Source organism: Trypanosoma theileri, assembly GCF_002087225.1.
Source record: "Trypanosoma theileri isolate Edinburgh chromosome Unknown TM35_Tth_45_V1, whole genome shotgun sequence".
Taxonomy (NCBI): domain Eukaryota; phylum Euglenozoa; class Kinetoplastea; order Trypanosomatida; family Trypanosomatidae; genus Trypanosoma; species Trypanosoma theileri.
The window spans coordinates 173,222-184,475 of NW_021639887.1; the positions used below are offsets into that span (position 1 = coordinate 173,222).

General features: G+C 41.7%; 6 protein-coding genes across 6 annotated transcripts; all 6 read left to right on the plus strand.

Annotated features, from left to right (window-relative positions):
- Nucleotides 1–430: 430 nt before the first annotated feature.
- On the plus strand, nucleotides 431–1,369 carry TM35_000451650 (uncharacterized protein; the record flags this gene model as incomplete). The annotated part of the gene is made up of 1 exon (XM_029030262.1): nucleotides 431–1,369. One exon carries the CDS (start codon nucleotides 431–433, stop codon nucleotides 1,367–1,369), a length of 939 nt encoding a protein of 312 aa, XP_028878493.1.
- An 871-nt stretch (nucleotides 1,370–2,240) lies between these two features.
- TM35_000451660 (uncharacterized protein) lies at nucleotides 2,241–3,257 on the plus strand (the record flags this gene model as incomplete). Its single annotated transcript, XM_029030263.1, has 1 exon — nucleotides 2,241–3,257. One exon carries the CDS (start codon nucleotides 2,241–2,243, stop codon nucleotides 3,255–3,257), a length of 1,017 nt encoding a protein of 338 aa, XP_028878494.1.
- An 853-nt stretch (nucleotides 3,258–4,110) lies between these two features.
- TM35_000451670 (uncharacterized protein) lies at nucleotides 4,111–5,136 on the plus strand (the record flags this gene model as incomplete). The annotated part of the gene is made up of 1 exon (XM_029030264.1): nucleotides 4,111–5,136. The coding sequence occupies one exon, from the start codon at nucleotides 4,111–4,113 to the stop codon at nucleotides 5,134–5,136; it is 1,026 nt and encodes a 341-aa protein (XP_028878495.1).
- Nucleotides 5,137–5,830: 694 nt separating this feature from the next.
- Nucleotides 5,831–7,093, plus strand: TM35_000451680 (uncharacterized protein; the record flags this gene model as incomplete). Its single annotated transcript, XM_029030265.1, has 1 exon — nucleotides 5,831–7,093. The coding sequence occupies one exon, from the start codon at nucleotides 5,831–5,833 to the stop codon at nucleotides 7,091–7,093; it is 1,263 nt and encodes a 420-aa protein (XP_028878496.1).
- A 1,133-nt stretch (nucleotides 7,094–8,226) lies between these two features.
- Nucleotides 8,227–9,192, plus strand: TM35_000451690 (uncharacterized protein; the record flags this gene model as incomplete). Its single annotated transcript, XM_029030266.1, has 1 exon — nucleotides 8,227–9,192. One exon carries the CDS (start codon nucleotides 8,227–8,229, stop codon nucleotides 9,190–9,192), a length of 966 nt encoding a protein of 321 aa, XP_028878497.1.
- A 1,044-nt stretch (nucleotides 9,193–10,236) lies between these two features.
- TM35_000451700 (uncharacterized protein) lies at nucleotides 10,237–11,223 on the plus strand (the record flags this gene model as incomplete). The annotated part of the gene is made up of 1 exon (XM_029030267.1): nucleotides 10,237–11,223. The coding sequence occupies one exon, from the start codon at nucleotides 10,237–10,239 to the stop codon at nucleotides 11,221–11,223; it is 987 nt and encodes a 328-aa protein (XP_028878498.1).
- Between the last annotated feature and the right edge of the window lie 31 nt (nucleotides 11,224–11,254).

Here is an 11,254-nt window from a genome sequence, read left to right on the forward strand (position 1 = left end):
TTTGTGTGTTCTTTTTCTAATAATTCCATTACTTGCTTTCCCGTTGTGTGTGTGTGCAGAAAACTGGGCTGTTCTGCTCACTGACGGTATACATCTCTTGCTAGTACACACAGATATGTGTGTGTGCAGTAATTTAATACATAAATAGAGCCGTGGGGTATTGTGTGTGTGTGTTTGGCTCTTGCTCATTTGGGTATTGTGTGGTCTTCTTTTTCTATTAAGGGGTACATATTATCATACAAGCGGATATTCCTTTTTGTTGGTTTACTGTACTGTTGCTGCTTTACTTTTTCTCTTCCACTGTGAGTATTTGTGTCCTGTATCCACTCACTATGTGTGTCTCACTCTCTTCTTTCTTCTCCTCTTCCACACTCACTGTGTAGACTTATGACCTCAAGTGACGAAGATGACAAAAAGAAGAAGATTGTCGATGTCCGTTATGATGATGATGCGCCGTGTGATTTGTATTGTGGCTTTGCTTCTAAGTATTGGTTGTGTGTGTGTGGCGGCTGAAGAGGAAGATAAAAAGCCTCATTCTGAAGGAATGAGTGAACCGTTAACGCAGACCACTCATACTGGATCTGAAGTTTCGAGTGGTAGATGTGAAGGCACTGTTCAAGCTGATGGATCTTGTACTTCGAATGCATCTCCTGAGAAGGCGGGACCTCACGTTCCATCCGTTCCTCGAACTGAGACTACTCCTCATTCTGCGCCTGGTGCCCACCGTACCACGCAGGGAGATGATGCGGCAGAGCGTACAACTGATGACAACGCGGGACAAAAACCAAAAGGAGAGGATCCAGCAGGTGACGATGAGAAGAGAGAAGAAAAGGAAAGGGTCACTCATGGAAATAACCCACAGCCAGGGCCATCTTCATCGTTATCTCCTGAGCAGCAGCCACATGATGGGTCACGTGTTACTGTTTCTATAGGGGAATCGAGACAGATAGACAGAGTAACACAGGGCTTTCAAGAAGAAAACCGCAACAAAGAAACGAATACTGCACGCACAGAATTGCCGAAACCTGCTGCCTCAACAGAACATTCTTCTCCAGATACACCACAACCAGAAACAACCCCATCTGATCCACCCTCTAATGATTCACACACATCAAATAACCGGAGCGCAGAGTCTAACAGTACCACTGATAATGTGACAACTTCAGAAGGGAGTGAAAGAACAAATGGCGAGACTACGAATGGTGCGAGTGAATCAACCACCACCACCACAACAACACCAACACTACCTCCTGAACCCACAAACAACAAGAAGGGTGATGCAGACAGCAGCAGCAGTATCAGCAGTTCTGTGTGGGTGCGTGTGCCACTACTGATTGTGTTTACACTGGCCTGTATTCTTGTGTGCTGATTGTGTAGTGGTATTGGTGTGGTGTGACTCAGGTCATCCTTTGTTTTGTTTTCTTTTGTGCGTGCATCCACACTACATTCTAACTTATCTTCCACCTGTTGGTAATTTCTTTTTCTTTTTTGTTTCTTAATGTTAATGTGTTTTGTGTGTTTTTGCTCTCTGTGTGTTTATCCTATAATAATTATTATTGCTACTCCATTGTGTGTGTTTTGGGCTACTGTATGCTTTACCAAGTATAATGGGATAGTCTGTTTTTTGGAATGAGAAAATGAAATAATAAAAACATGTATATACATGCGTAATGGGGTATACAACTATTTATACTCATACGTGGTGTATTTCTTTCCTTTAGTTGGATAAGTGGGTTTGTTATTAATTTGTTTTCTTTTACTATTGGTTTTTTCTTGTGCCCCTTGTGTGCTTTGTGCTGCACTGTCATGATTGTCTCTTTGTGTAAAGGAAAAGTCATAAAATATATATACACTTATTTATTTGTAATTGTATATATGTGGACAGGCGAAGACACTGTTATATATTTCTTTTTTTTTTTCATCAGCTGTTCGTATTTTTTATTTATATTTTTTTCTATTTCTGGGAAATATGGGATTATCTTGTTTCATGCTGGATACTGTGGGCTTGGTCTTTAAGTGAACTATGAGTGATGTTGGAGTATTCTTTTTTCGGTGTTACTGATTTTTTTTTTGTTTGCTGCTCATCTTGTTTTGTGTGACTGATTGTTGTGTGTTGTGCTCTCCTTTGTTTCTCTCCGTGTGTGTTTCTAATGTATTGAGTGTTTCTATTAATTATCTTTATCTCTTCTTCTTTCTTCATTCAAGTGGCCTATAACTACAAACTAAATCTTGCTGTTGTGATGATGTCTCGTGTGTTGTGTTTTCTCGCTTTGCTGTTGTGTGTTGTCTCTTTGTGTGTGTCAGCTGAGACAGATTCTTCTCTTACCGATGGTCCTTGTGCTAAAGGTACTGAACCGCCTGATGGTGAAAATTGTTCGCGTACTCCTTCTCCTGCTGCTCCACAACCTCCTCGTTCTCCTGTTCCTGGTGATCCTTCTCGTGCTCAAGATGGATCTGATGCTGCTTGTGCTGAAGGTGATACTGGTGTTTCTACTGGCGGTACTTGTCGTTCTTCTACGGGTGTTGTTACTCTTGGAACTCGTGTTCAAGGTGCACAAGGTCCAGCAGGTACTGATGATTGTGAGGCATCTTCTGACAACAAGAGTTGTCCTGCCAGTGTTCCGAAGACTGAAAGCGATTATCCTGGTGATAATTGTCCATCGAAGCCTCTGGTTACTACTGGAACAAGAGACGATCGCCGTAATGAACACGATCCTCAAGGTCCTCCTGGTTTAGGCGGGTCTGGAAATATTGATGATGCTGGTAGAGAAGGTGAAGATGGTACTGGTGGTATCTCTAATTCTCTTTCTTCTAGACCTCCTCATACTGCTGCCGAACCTTCTGCAGGCGCTTCTGGCGAAGCTGCTCCTTCTGCTCCAGCTGCTGGTCCTTCCACTACATCTTCTTCACCAGGAGATGGGAACAGTAGTGACTCTACAAGTGTTGGTCAAACTGAAAGCGCAACAACACCAACTTCTCCTTCTCCCACTAATTCGTCCACAGAGAGTACCGGTGATTCTGATGGTGGAACGACTGAAAACGGCAGTACACCTGCAGGGAGTGAATCAACAAATAAACCAAATGATGCAGATAGCACAGATACAACCACCACCACCACAACAACAACAACACTTCCTCCTGAACTCACAAACAACAAGAAGGGTGATGCAGACAGCAGCAGCAGTATCAGCAGTTCTGTGTGGGTGCGTGTACCACTACTGATTGTGGTTACAATGTCCTGTATTCTTGTGTGCTGATTGTAATGGTGGTGTGATGGTGGTGTGACTCAGGTCATCCTTTGTTTTTTCTTTTCTTCTTTGCATACATCCACACTACAGTCTAACTAATCTTCCACCTGTTGGGATTTTATGTTTCGTATATAATGTTAATGTGTTTTGTTTTATTATCTTTATTCTATATATGCTACTACGTACTCTGTGCTTGGGATACTGTATGCTTTACCCAGTATAATTGGATAGTCTCCTTTTTGGAATGAAAAACTGAAACAAAAATAATATGCATATATACATGCGTAATGGGGTATACAACTGTTTATACTCAGACTTGGTGTATTTGTTTCCTTTAGGTACTTAATTGGGCACGTTATTAATTTGTTTTCTTTTACTATTGGTTTTTCTTCTGCCCTTTGTGTGCTTTCTTTTGCACTGTTAGGTTTCTTTGGTTTGTGCAAAGGAAAAGTAATTAAAAACAATATATATTTATTTGTAGTTTTATATATGCTGACAGGCGAAGACACTATTATATATTTGTTTATTTTCTTCGTAAGCTTTTCGTTTTTTTGATTTATATTTTTTTCTTTTTTTGTGAAATGTGTTTTTTTTTTTTTTTTTTGTTTCATCCTGGATGCTGTGGGCTTTGTCTTTAATTGGACTATGAGTGATGTTGGAGTATTGCCTCTTCGCTGTTACTAATTATTTTTTCGTTTGCTCCTTATGTTGTTTTGTGTGATTGATTGTGTGTTGTGCTCTCCTTTGTTTCTCTCTGTGTGTGTTTCTAATGTATTGAGTGTTTGTATTAATTATCTTTACCTCTTCTTCTTTCTTATGCATTCAAGTGGCCTAAAACAACAAACTAAATCTTGCTGTCGTGATGATGTCTCGTGTGTTGTGTTTTCTCGCTTTGCTGTTGAGTGTTGTCTCTTTGGGTGTGACAGCTGAGACGGGTTCTGAGTCTGTTCTTCTTCCTACTGATGGTCGTTGTCCTGAAGGTTCTGAACCTCCTAGTGATAAACCTTGTACTGCTCCTCCTCCTGCTGGTGGCAAGTGCCCTGAAGGTGCTGATCCTCCTGATGGTGAAAACACTTGTTCGCGTACTACTTCTCCTGTTCCACCACCACCTCCAGGTCCACCACCACCACCTGGTTCTCCTCCTCGTGGTGAAAAAGCTTGTACTTCAGACAACACTAATGCACCGTGCTCTACTAGCGGTAGTGAAGATGAAGCTGCTCGTGCTGAATGTGCGGAATCTTCAGAGAAGGATGGTTGCACTCCCCCTACACTTAAACCTACAGGCAATTGCGGTGACGATGGTAAAACCACTTGTCCACCAAAGGCAACGCAAGAACCGGGTCAACCTACACCTAATCCTCAAAAAGAAGGTCATCCTAATGGTAAACCAGGTCCAATTGGTGCTTCTGGTGAACAAGGAGAATCTGCGGCTAGTGAGGCTGTATCGGGTGTTGTTTCTTCTTCTTCTTCTGAACCTCCTTCTCCTGTTCCTGGTCCTACTACTCCTGAGGTGAGTGTTGGTGAGTCTTCAGGTGATGGCCAAACTGGAAACAGCGGCGGCAGTACAACAGAAGAGAGTGGAGATAACAATGAAACAGCGGCAACACAACCTTCTGCTGACTCTTCTAACACTTCGGCCCCAGTGAGTGGTGATGGTTCAGATACTGGAACAGCAGGGAATGGCACTTCATCTGCAGGGAGTGAGTCAACAAATACCCAACAAGGTGCTGTGGAAAATGCGGATACCACCACAACAACAACACTTCCTCCTGAACTCACAAATAATAAGAAGGGTGATGCAGACAGCAGCAGCAGAATCAGCAGTTCTGTGTGGGTGCGTGTACCCCTACTGATTGTGGTTACACTGGCCTGTATTCTTGTGTGCTGATTCTAATGGTGGTGGTGGTGGTGGTGTGACTCAGGTCATCCTTTGTTTTCTTTTTCTTTTGCATGCATCCACACTACAGTCTAACTAATCTTCCACCCGTTGGGCCATTCTTCTCTTTTTCTTAATGTTAATGTGTTTTGTGTGTTTTTGCTCTCTATGTTTATCCTATAATTATTATTATTGCTACTCCATTGTGTGTGTCTGTGTTCTTGGAAACTCTCTGTGTGTGCACCTGGGCTTGCACTGTAATGATAATGATGAACTGTTTTTTGCACTGTGGGAGAAAAAGAAATAATAATAACAGATGAATTTATATTTATAATTGCTTGTATATATACAAACATATAGAATTACACCCATAGTTGGTGTATTTCTGTGTTTACTGGGTAAATTGGGCTAATGGTTAATACCTTTTTCTTTGCTTGATGATTTTGCTGGGCAGTTCAGCCTTTTGTGAGATATTTGTGAGTGTGGGCCTTTGTTTTTGTTTTTACTCTTACTGAGGTTATTGTGCTGTATTGCATTCTTTAACTGGTAGGTTTTACGTTCACGATGTGAGTTTCCATAGTGGTAACCGATTTGTGTGTCCTAACATGTTTGATACTTCATTTATTTTCTTATTTTTGCTTTTTGATTCTCTTTCTTTCTAGATCAGTGTTTTTACGTGAGACAAACTATTGTCTTTCTCTCTCTCATGATGATAATGATGCGCCGTGTGATGTGTGTGTTGGCCGTTGTGCTGTGCTGCGCCTGCGGGTATACCATGACGGCTGCTGCTGCTGTTGATAATGACAGTCCCAGTGGCCGTGGTGTATCCCGTGGGGCTGTGGAGGTGTCGTGCGGGGCCGGCGGTGCGCTGCGTGTACGCCCCGCTGCTGAGAGCGAGTGGCTTACATGCGGTGCGGGCAGCCGTGTGTCTGCATGTGGGAAGTACGCAGACCTCTGCCGCCAGCGTACCGCAAGAGCAGCACCAACAACAAGAAAAACAACCATTGCTAATACTGGTAATGCTGGACAGCCAAAGGCGGTGATGGCTTCTGATGGTAGTGGTAGTAGTAATGGTGGTGGTGTTTTTTCAACAATTCTGAATGGTTATCATACAGGAGTGTGGGATCTCGATGTTATTAAGAATACATCAGTACCACCAATATCTACTGATCCAGATTCAAAAGTATCTGTACCGCCTGTGGTGAAGGTGCCAGACACATCACACAAAGGTAAGGACATGGAAGATAGAATTTCTGGTCAGGACTCTGGTGATGTTGAGATTCCGGGAGAAACAGTGTTACGAGATATTTCAGATGCTGTCCCACCTCCATTGGACAAACCAGGTATTTTTGATGCCAGTACTTCTAATGCTGCTATCTCTCAAGGAGAGAGAAATAATTCTTCAGAAGGGAGTAAATTAGAAGTTACAGCAGCTGCAGAAATTGTAACCTTAGAGAGTAAGGCTGCAGAGACCAAGTCATCAGCTAACGTTTCTACAGATTCACACAACGCACAAGAAGAGGGTTCTGAAGTACCGGTAACGGTTTCATTACCTGCTGAGACATCCTCATCTGGAGATGCTGTTCCTAAACAGAGTACTCCACAAGCTCATTCGGAAAGTACCACTGAAGGTGGTGATGGAAATCGCACAAACCAACCTACTAGAGCTGCTGATACGAATGCTACAGCAGAATCACAGGAAACTACTTCCACTATTCCACCAAGTACCGAGAACATTACCACAGAAGCACCAACCACCACTCCATCTACGAGCACCGAGAACACTACCACAGAAGCACCAATCACCACTCCATCTCCTGCACCTGTACCCAATGCAGAGATCAGCAACACCATCGCTTCCACTGTACAGAAGAAGGCTAATGTTGACAGCAGTATCAGTCCTGTGTGGATGCGCACTACAGCACCGCTACTGATTGTGGCTGTGTTGTTCTCCATTACTGTGTACTGAACGGTGGGACTCACTTGAGGGAAAGTAATAATAATAATGGTTAAACTAACATAATCATAATTGCGTACACCTCCCATGGGTGAATAAATTAATAATCTGTTTACCAGCTTTCTCTTTTAATTCGAATTTCTTTTCGTTTACTTTTGTGTGTGTGTTTCCTTTTTCTAATAATTCCATTACTTGCTTTTCCCGTTGTGTGTTTGCAGAAAACTGGGCTGTTCTGCTCACTGACGGTATACATCTCTTGCTAGTACACAGAGATGTGTGTGTGTGCAGTAATTTAATACGTGAAATAGAGCCATGGGGTATTGTGTGTGTGTATTATTGGAGACTCTCTCTCTCTGTGCGCCTGGGCTTGCACTGTGATGATGATGGTGAACTGCTTTTTGTAGTGAAAAGAAGTAATAATAATAACAGATGAATTTATATTTATAATTGCGTATGTACAGATATATAGACTTACACCCATAGTTGGTGTATTTTATGTTTACTGGGTAAATTGGGCTAATGGTCAATGATTCTTTCTTTGCTTTTTGTTTCTGGGTCGATGTGTGCTTTTGCCCCTCAGTGTGTTAGCGATTGCTTTTTTGTAGAAAAGGAAAAAATAATAGCAAATATAATTGGTATTCTTACGTGCGTGAACACAGCAGCATACTTCGAGATTTGTGCTATTTTTTGTGCAGTTTTTTTTTTTTGTTTTTTCAAACATTTTTTTTTGCTTGGGCGCATTGTGCTCTCGGGTTCAATGATGCGTTGAATTGTTTTCTGCAGAGAGTAAATAAAAAAGGAATTCATATATATTCATAATTTTGCACATGGTTCTATTGTAAGTGAAAGGGGTATTTATTTCTGTGCTTGCTTCCGATGGTTGTTCTCTTAATTTCTTTTTTTTTATTTTTAAGGGGTTAATTGTACTTATCTGTTTGTTAATGGGTGTTGTGTGCTAATTTCTTTCATTTGGACACTGTTTGAGTGATGGTTGCAGATTTCTGTTAATTCTTAGTTTGCTATTACCCTTTTTGCTTTGTTCTCTTTATGTACTTTTCTTTATTTATGTTTTTGGTGCCTCTCATTGTTTTGTTTTTGTTGTTCAGGTCACCAAATTGAGATAGTAACACCAACGGGAAAAAGTAATGATGTCAGTACGCCACGTCCTTTGTGTTCTCACTATTGCACTGTGTTGTCTCTGCAGTTATTTGGTAGCTGCTCAAGCTGAAGCTCTTGAGGCTGAGGCTAGGGAAGTTGGTCCTGAGGGTCCACCAGGTCCTGGTGATGGACTTTCTGAAGTTTCTCATTGTTCATCTGGTTCATCCCCTGTGGAAGGTGATTCTCAGTGTGCAGAAAGGGGTGGGGGATCACGTAATGGTGATCGTGCTAAACCTCCTGGTCCAAAGGAAAAGAAACCTGGACAAGTAACTGAAAATACAATGGATGTCCTTCGAGAAGAGGGAAGTGTTAGTAGCGGTACAAAAATGGAAAATGATAACACAACCTTGGAAGTGAAAGATGCCCAAGAAAAGAGTTCAGAAGATGAACGTAATCCACGTGCTGGTGCCGTATCACTTGCATCTGGAGTGCCTAGAAGTTCTGATCTTGATAACAGAAGTGAAGGAGACAAAGCGTTAGGCCCTAAGGAACAGGAAGGTCAAGGCTCTCCAGTTGCTGTACAAGGCGCACAGGGTTCTCCCGGTGCTGCTGCTCCCTCTCCTGGTCCTACTTCTGAATCTCCTGATATTAAGGGAAGTGGTGCTGTGTCTGCAAGTGAAAGGCAAGATGGGGACAATGTACGAAATGGAAATGGGGCAGCAGAACAACCTTCTACTGGTTTAAACTCAGAGGGCGGCGGTGGAAATTCTAGTGCCGCAACGAATGAGAACGACCCCTCATCTGCAGGAACTGCAAATTCTGGGGATGATACTACAACAAATAATGAGGAATCAACCACCACCACCACCACAACAACAACAACACTTCCTCCTGAGGCTGCAAACAAGAAGAAGGGTGATGCAGACAGCTGCAGTAGTATCAGCAGTTCTGTGTGGGTGCGTGTACCACCGTTGCTGATTGTGGTTACATTGGCCTGTATTCTTGTGTGCTGATTGTAATGGTGGTGGTGGTGGTGTTACTCAGGTCATCCTTTGTTTTCCTTTTCTTTTTTGCATGCATGCAATCCCTACAGTTTAACTAATCTTCCACCTGTTGAAATTATCTTCTTTTTTTCTTTCTTCATGTTAATGTGTTTTGTGTGTTTATCCTATAATAATTATTATTGCTACTCCATTGTGTGTGTGTGTTCTTGGAGTCTCTCTCTCTCTGTGTGTGTGCACCTGGGCTTTGCACTGTGATAATGATGAATTGTTTTTTGCAGTGAAAAGAAAAGAAATAATAATAACAGATGAATTTATATTTATAATTGCATATATATACACATATAGACTTACATCCGTAGTTGGTGTATATTTTTGTGTTTACTGGGTAAGTTGGGCTAATGATTAATATCTTTTTTGTGCATTTGGTGTGCTTGGTCTTTGTGTGTTTTGACCTTCACGGTTTTGGTATTCTGCTCTATGCAGAACAAAGAGAAAACAAATAGTAATTAATACAATTGGTATTCCTAATTGCTTGAACAGACCAGCATACGCAGTGATCTGTGAGTTATTTTTGTGCGGTTGGTCATCTTCTTAATTTGTGTTTTTGTTCACGTTTTCTTTGCTTGGGCGTTGTGTGCTTCTCCGTTTCACTTTTACTTTGTATTCCAATCTGCAGAGAAATAATAATAACATACATAAACATATATTCTTATTTGCATATACGTGAACGACAGAAGCACTGTTATGTAGTTCTGTGCTTTCTGCTTCTGATGGTCGTTCTCTTTAATTTCTTTTTTTTTTTTTTTGAGGGTTAACTAGGATTATCTTTTTTTTATTGGTTACTATGGGTTTCGTTCCTTTAATTTGAACACTAGTAGAGGTTATTGTTGCAAGTATTATTGTATCTGACTGATGCTTCTTGTTGTTGTGTTTGTTTACTAGTTTGTCTTTGTTTGTGTTTCTTTTTATTTTCTGTTTATATTTGCTTTATAATCTTTTTTTTTCGTTTGCTCAGTTCAACCACACAAGAGAACAACAACGATATCTGTTGTGATGATGTTACCATGCCGTCTGTTGTACTTATTGGTTTTGCTTCTCAGTATTGCCTCTGTATGTTCTGCGTCTGAAGAGATTCTACCTGCTGTAATTGTTCCTTCTGGTGAACCGGAATATCTTGTGGTTAATTTTGGTATTGCTAATCATAGGCGTCGTAAAAATAGGGATCCAGCAAACATAATCTCTAATGCTCATAAAGATATACAGGACCCACTTAAAGAAGGGGCACAAGCGTTGAAAGAGGGTCCTAGTGGTAACCAGAATGGCCCTTCTGGTGGTAAACCCGGTGATAAAGGCCAGAAAGAGCAATTGAAGGCTGCGGAAGGGCCGGGAAAAGAGGCGAGTGAGAGAGAAATAACTAAGGAACGTCAAGATACTGCGGTGGGTAAGATAGATGATCCTACTGGAATCCTTCAGGGAATTCAAACACAAATATTATCTGAAACCGCCCCAAGTTCTTCTTCGTCTGTTGTTTCTTCTGCACCACGTGCTGGTGACCCAACAAAAAGTGAAGAAACCTTATCTAAGCAGAGTGAGAGTGGTGGTCCCGCACAAGATACTAGTAACCAAAACGATAAACGTCAAGGTGACAACACACAGAGCAACGAAAGCGATATAAAGGATAGACCTCAAAATACATCAAACTCTACTTCTTCTATTGAACCCTGTACAAGTAATTCGGAGAGTCATGAAAACAGTGCCACGAAGGAACAAACACACTCTACACAGGACTCTCCAACAACCATTGGTACAGGTGAGAACACTAAAGCCGAAAACACGAACTCCATCACTCTCAATACAACCAGTAATGAGGAATCAATCACGACAACGACAACGACAACACCACTTCCTCCTGTGTCTTCAAACACGATGATGCCAAATGTGAAGGGTAATGTTGACAGCAGCAGTATCCGTAGCAGCAGTTCTGTGTGGGTGCGTGTGCCGCTACTGCTGGTGGCTGTGTTGTTCTCCGCTACTGTATAGTGAACAGTGGGACTCACTTGAGAGCAAATAA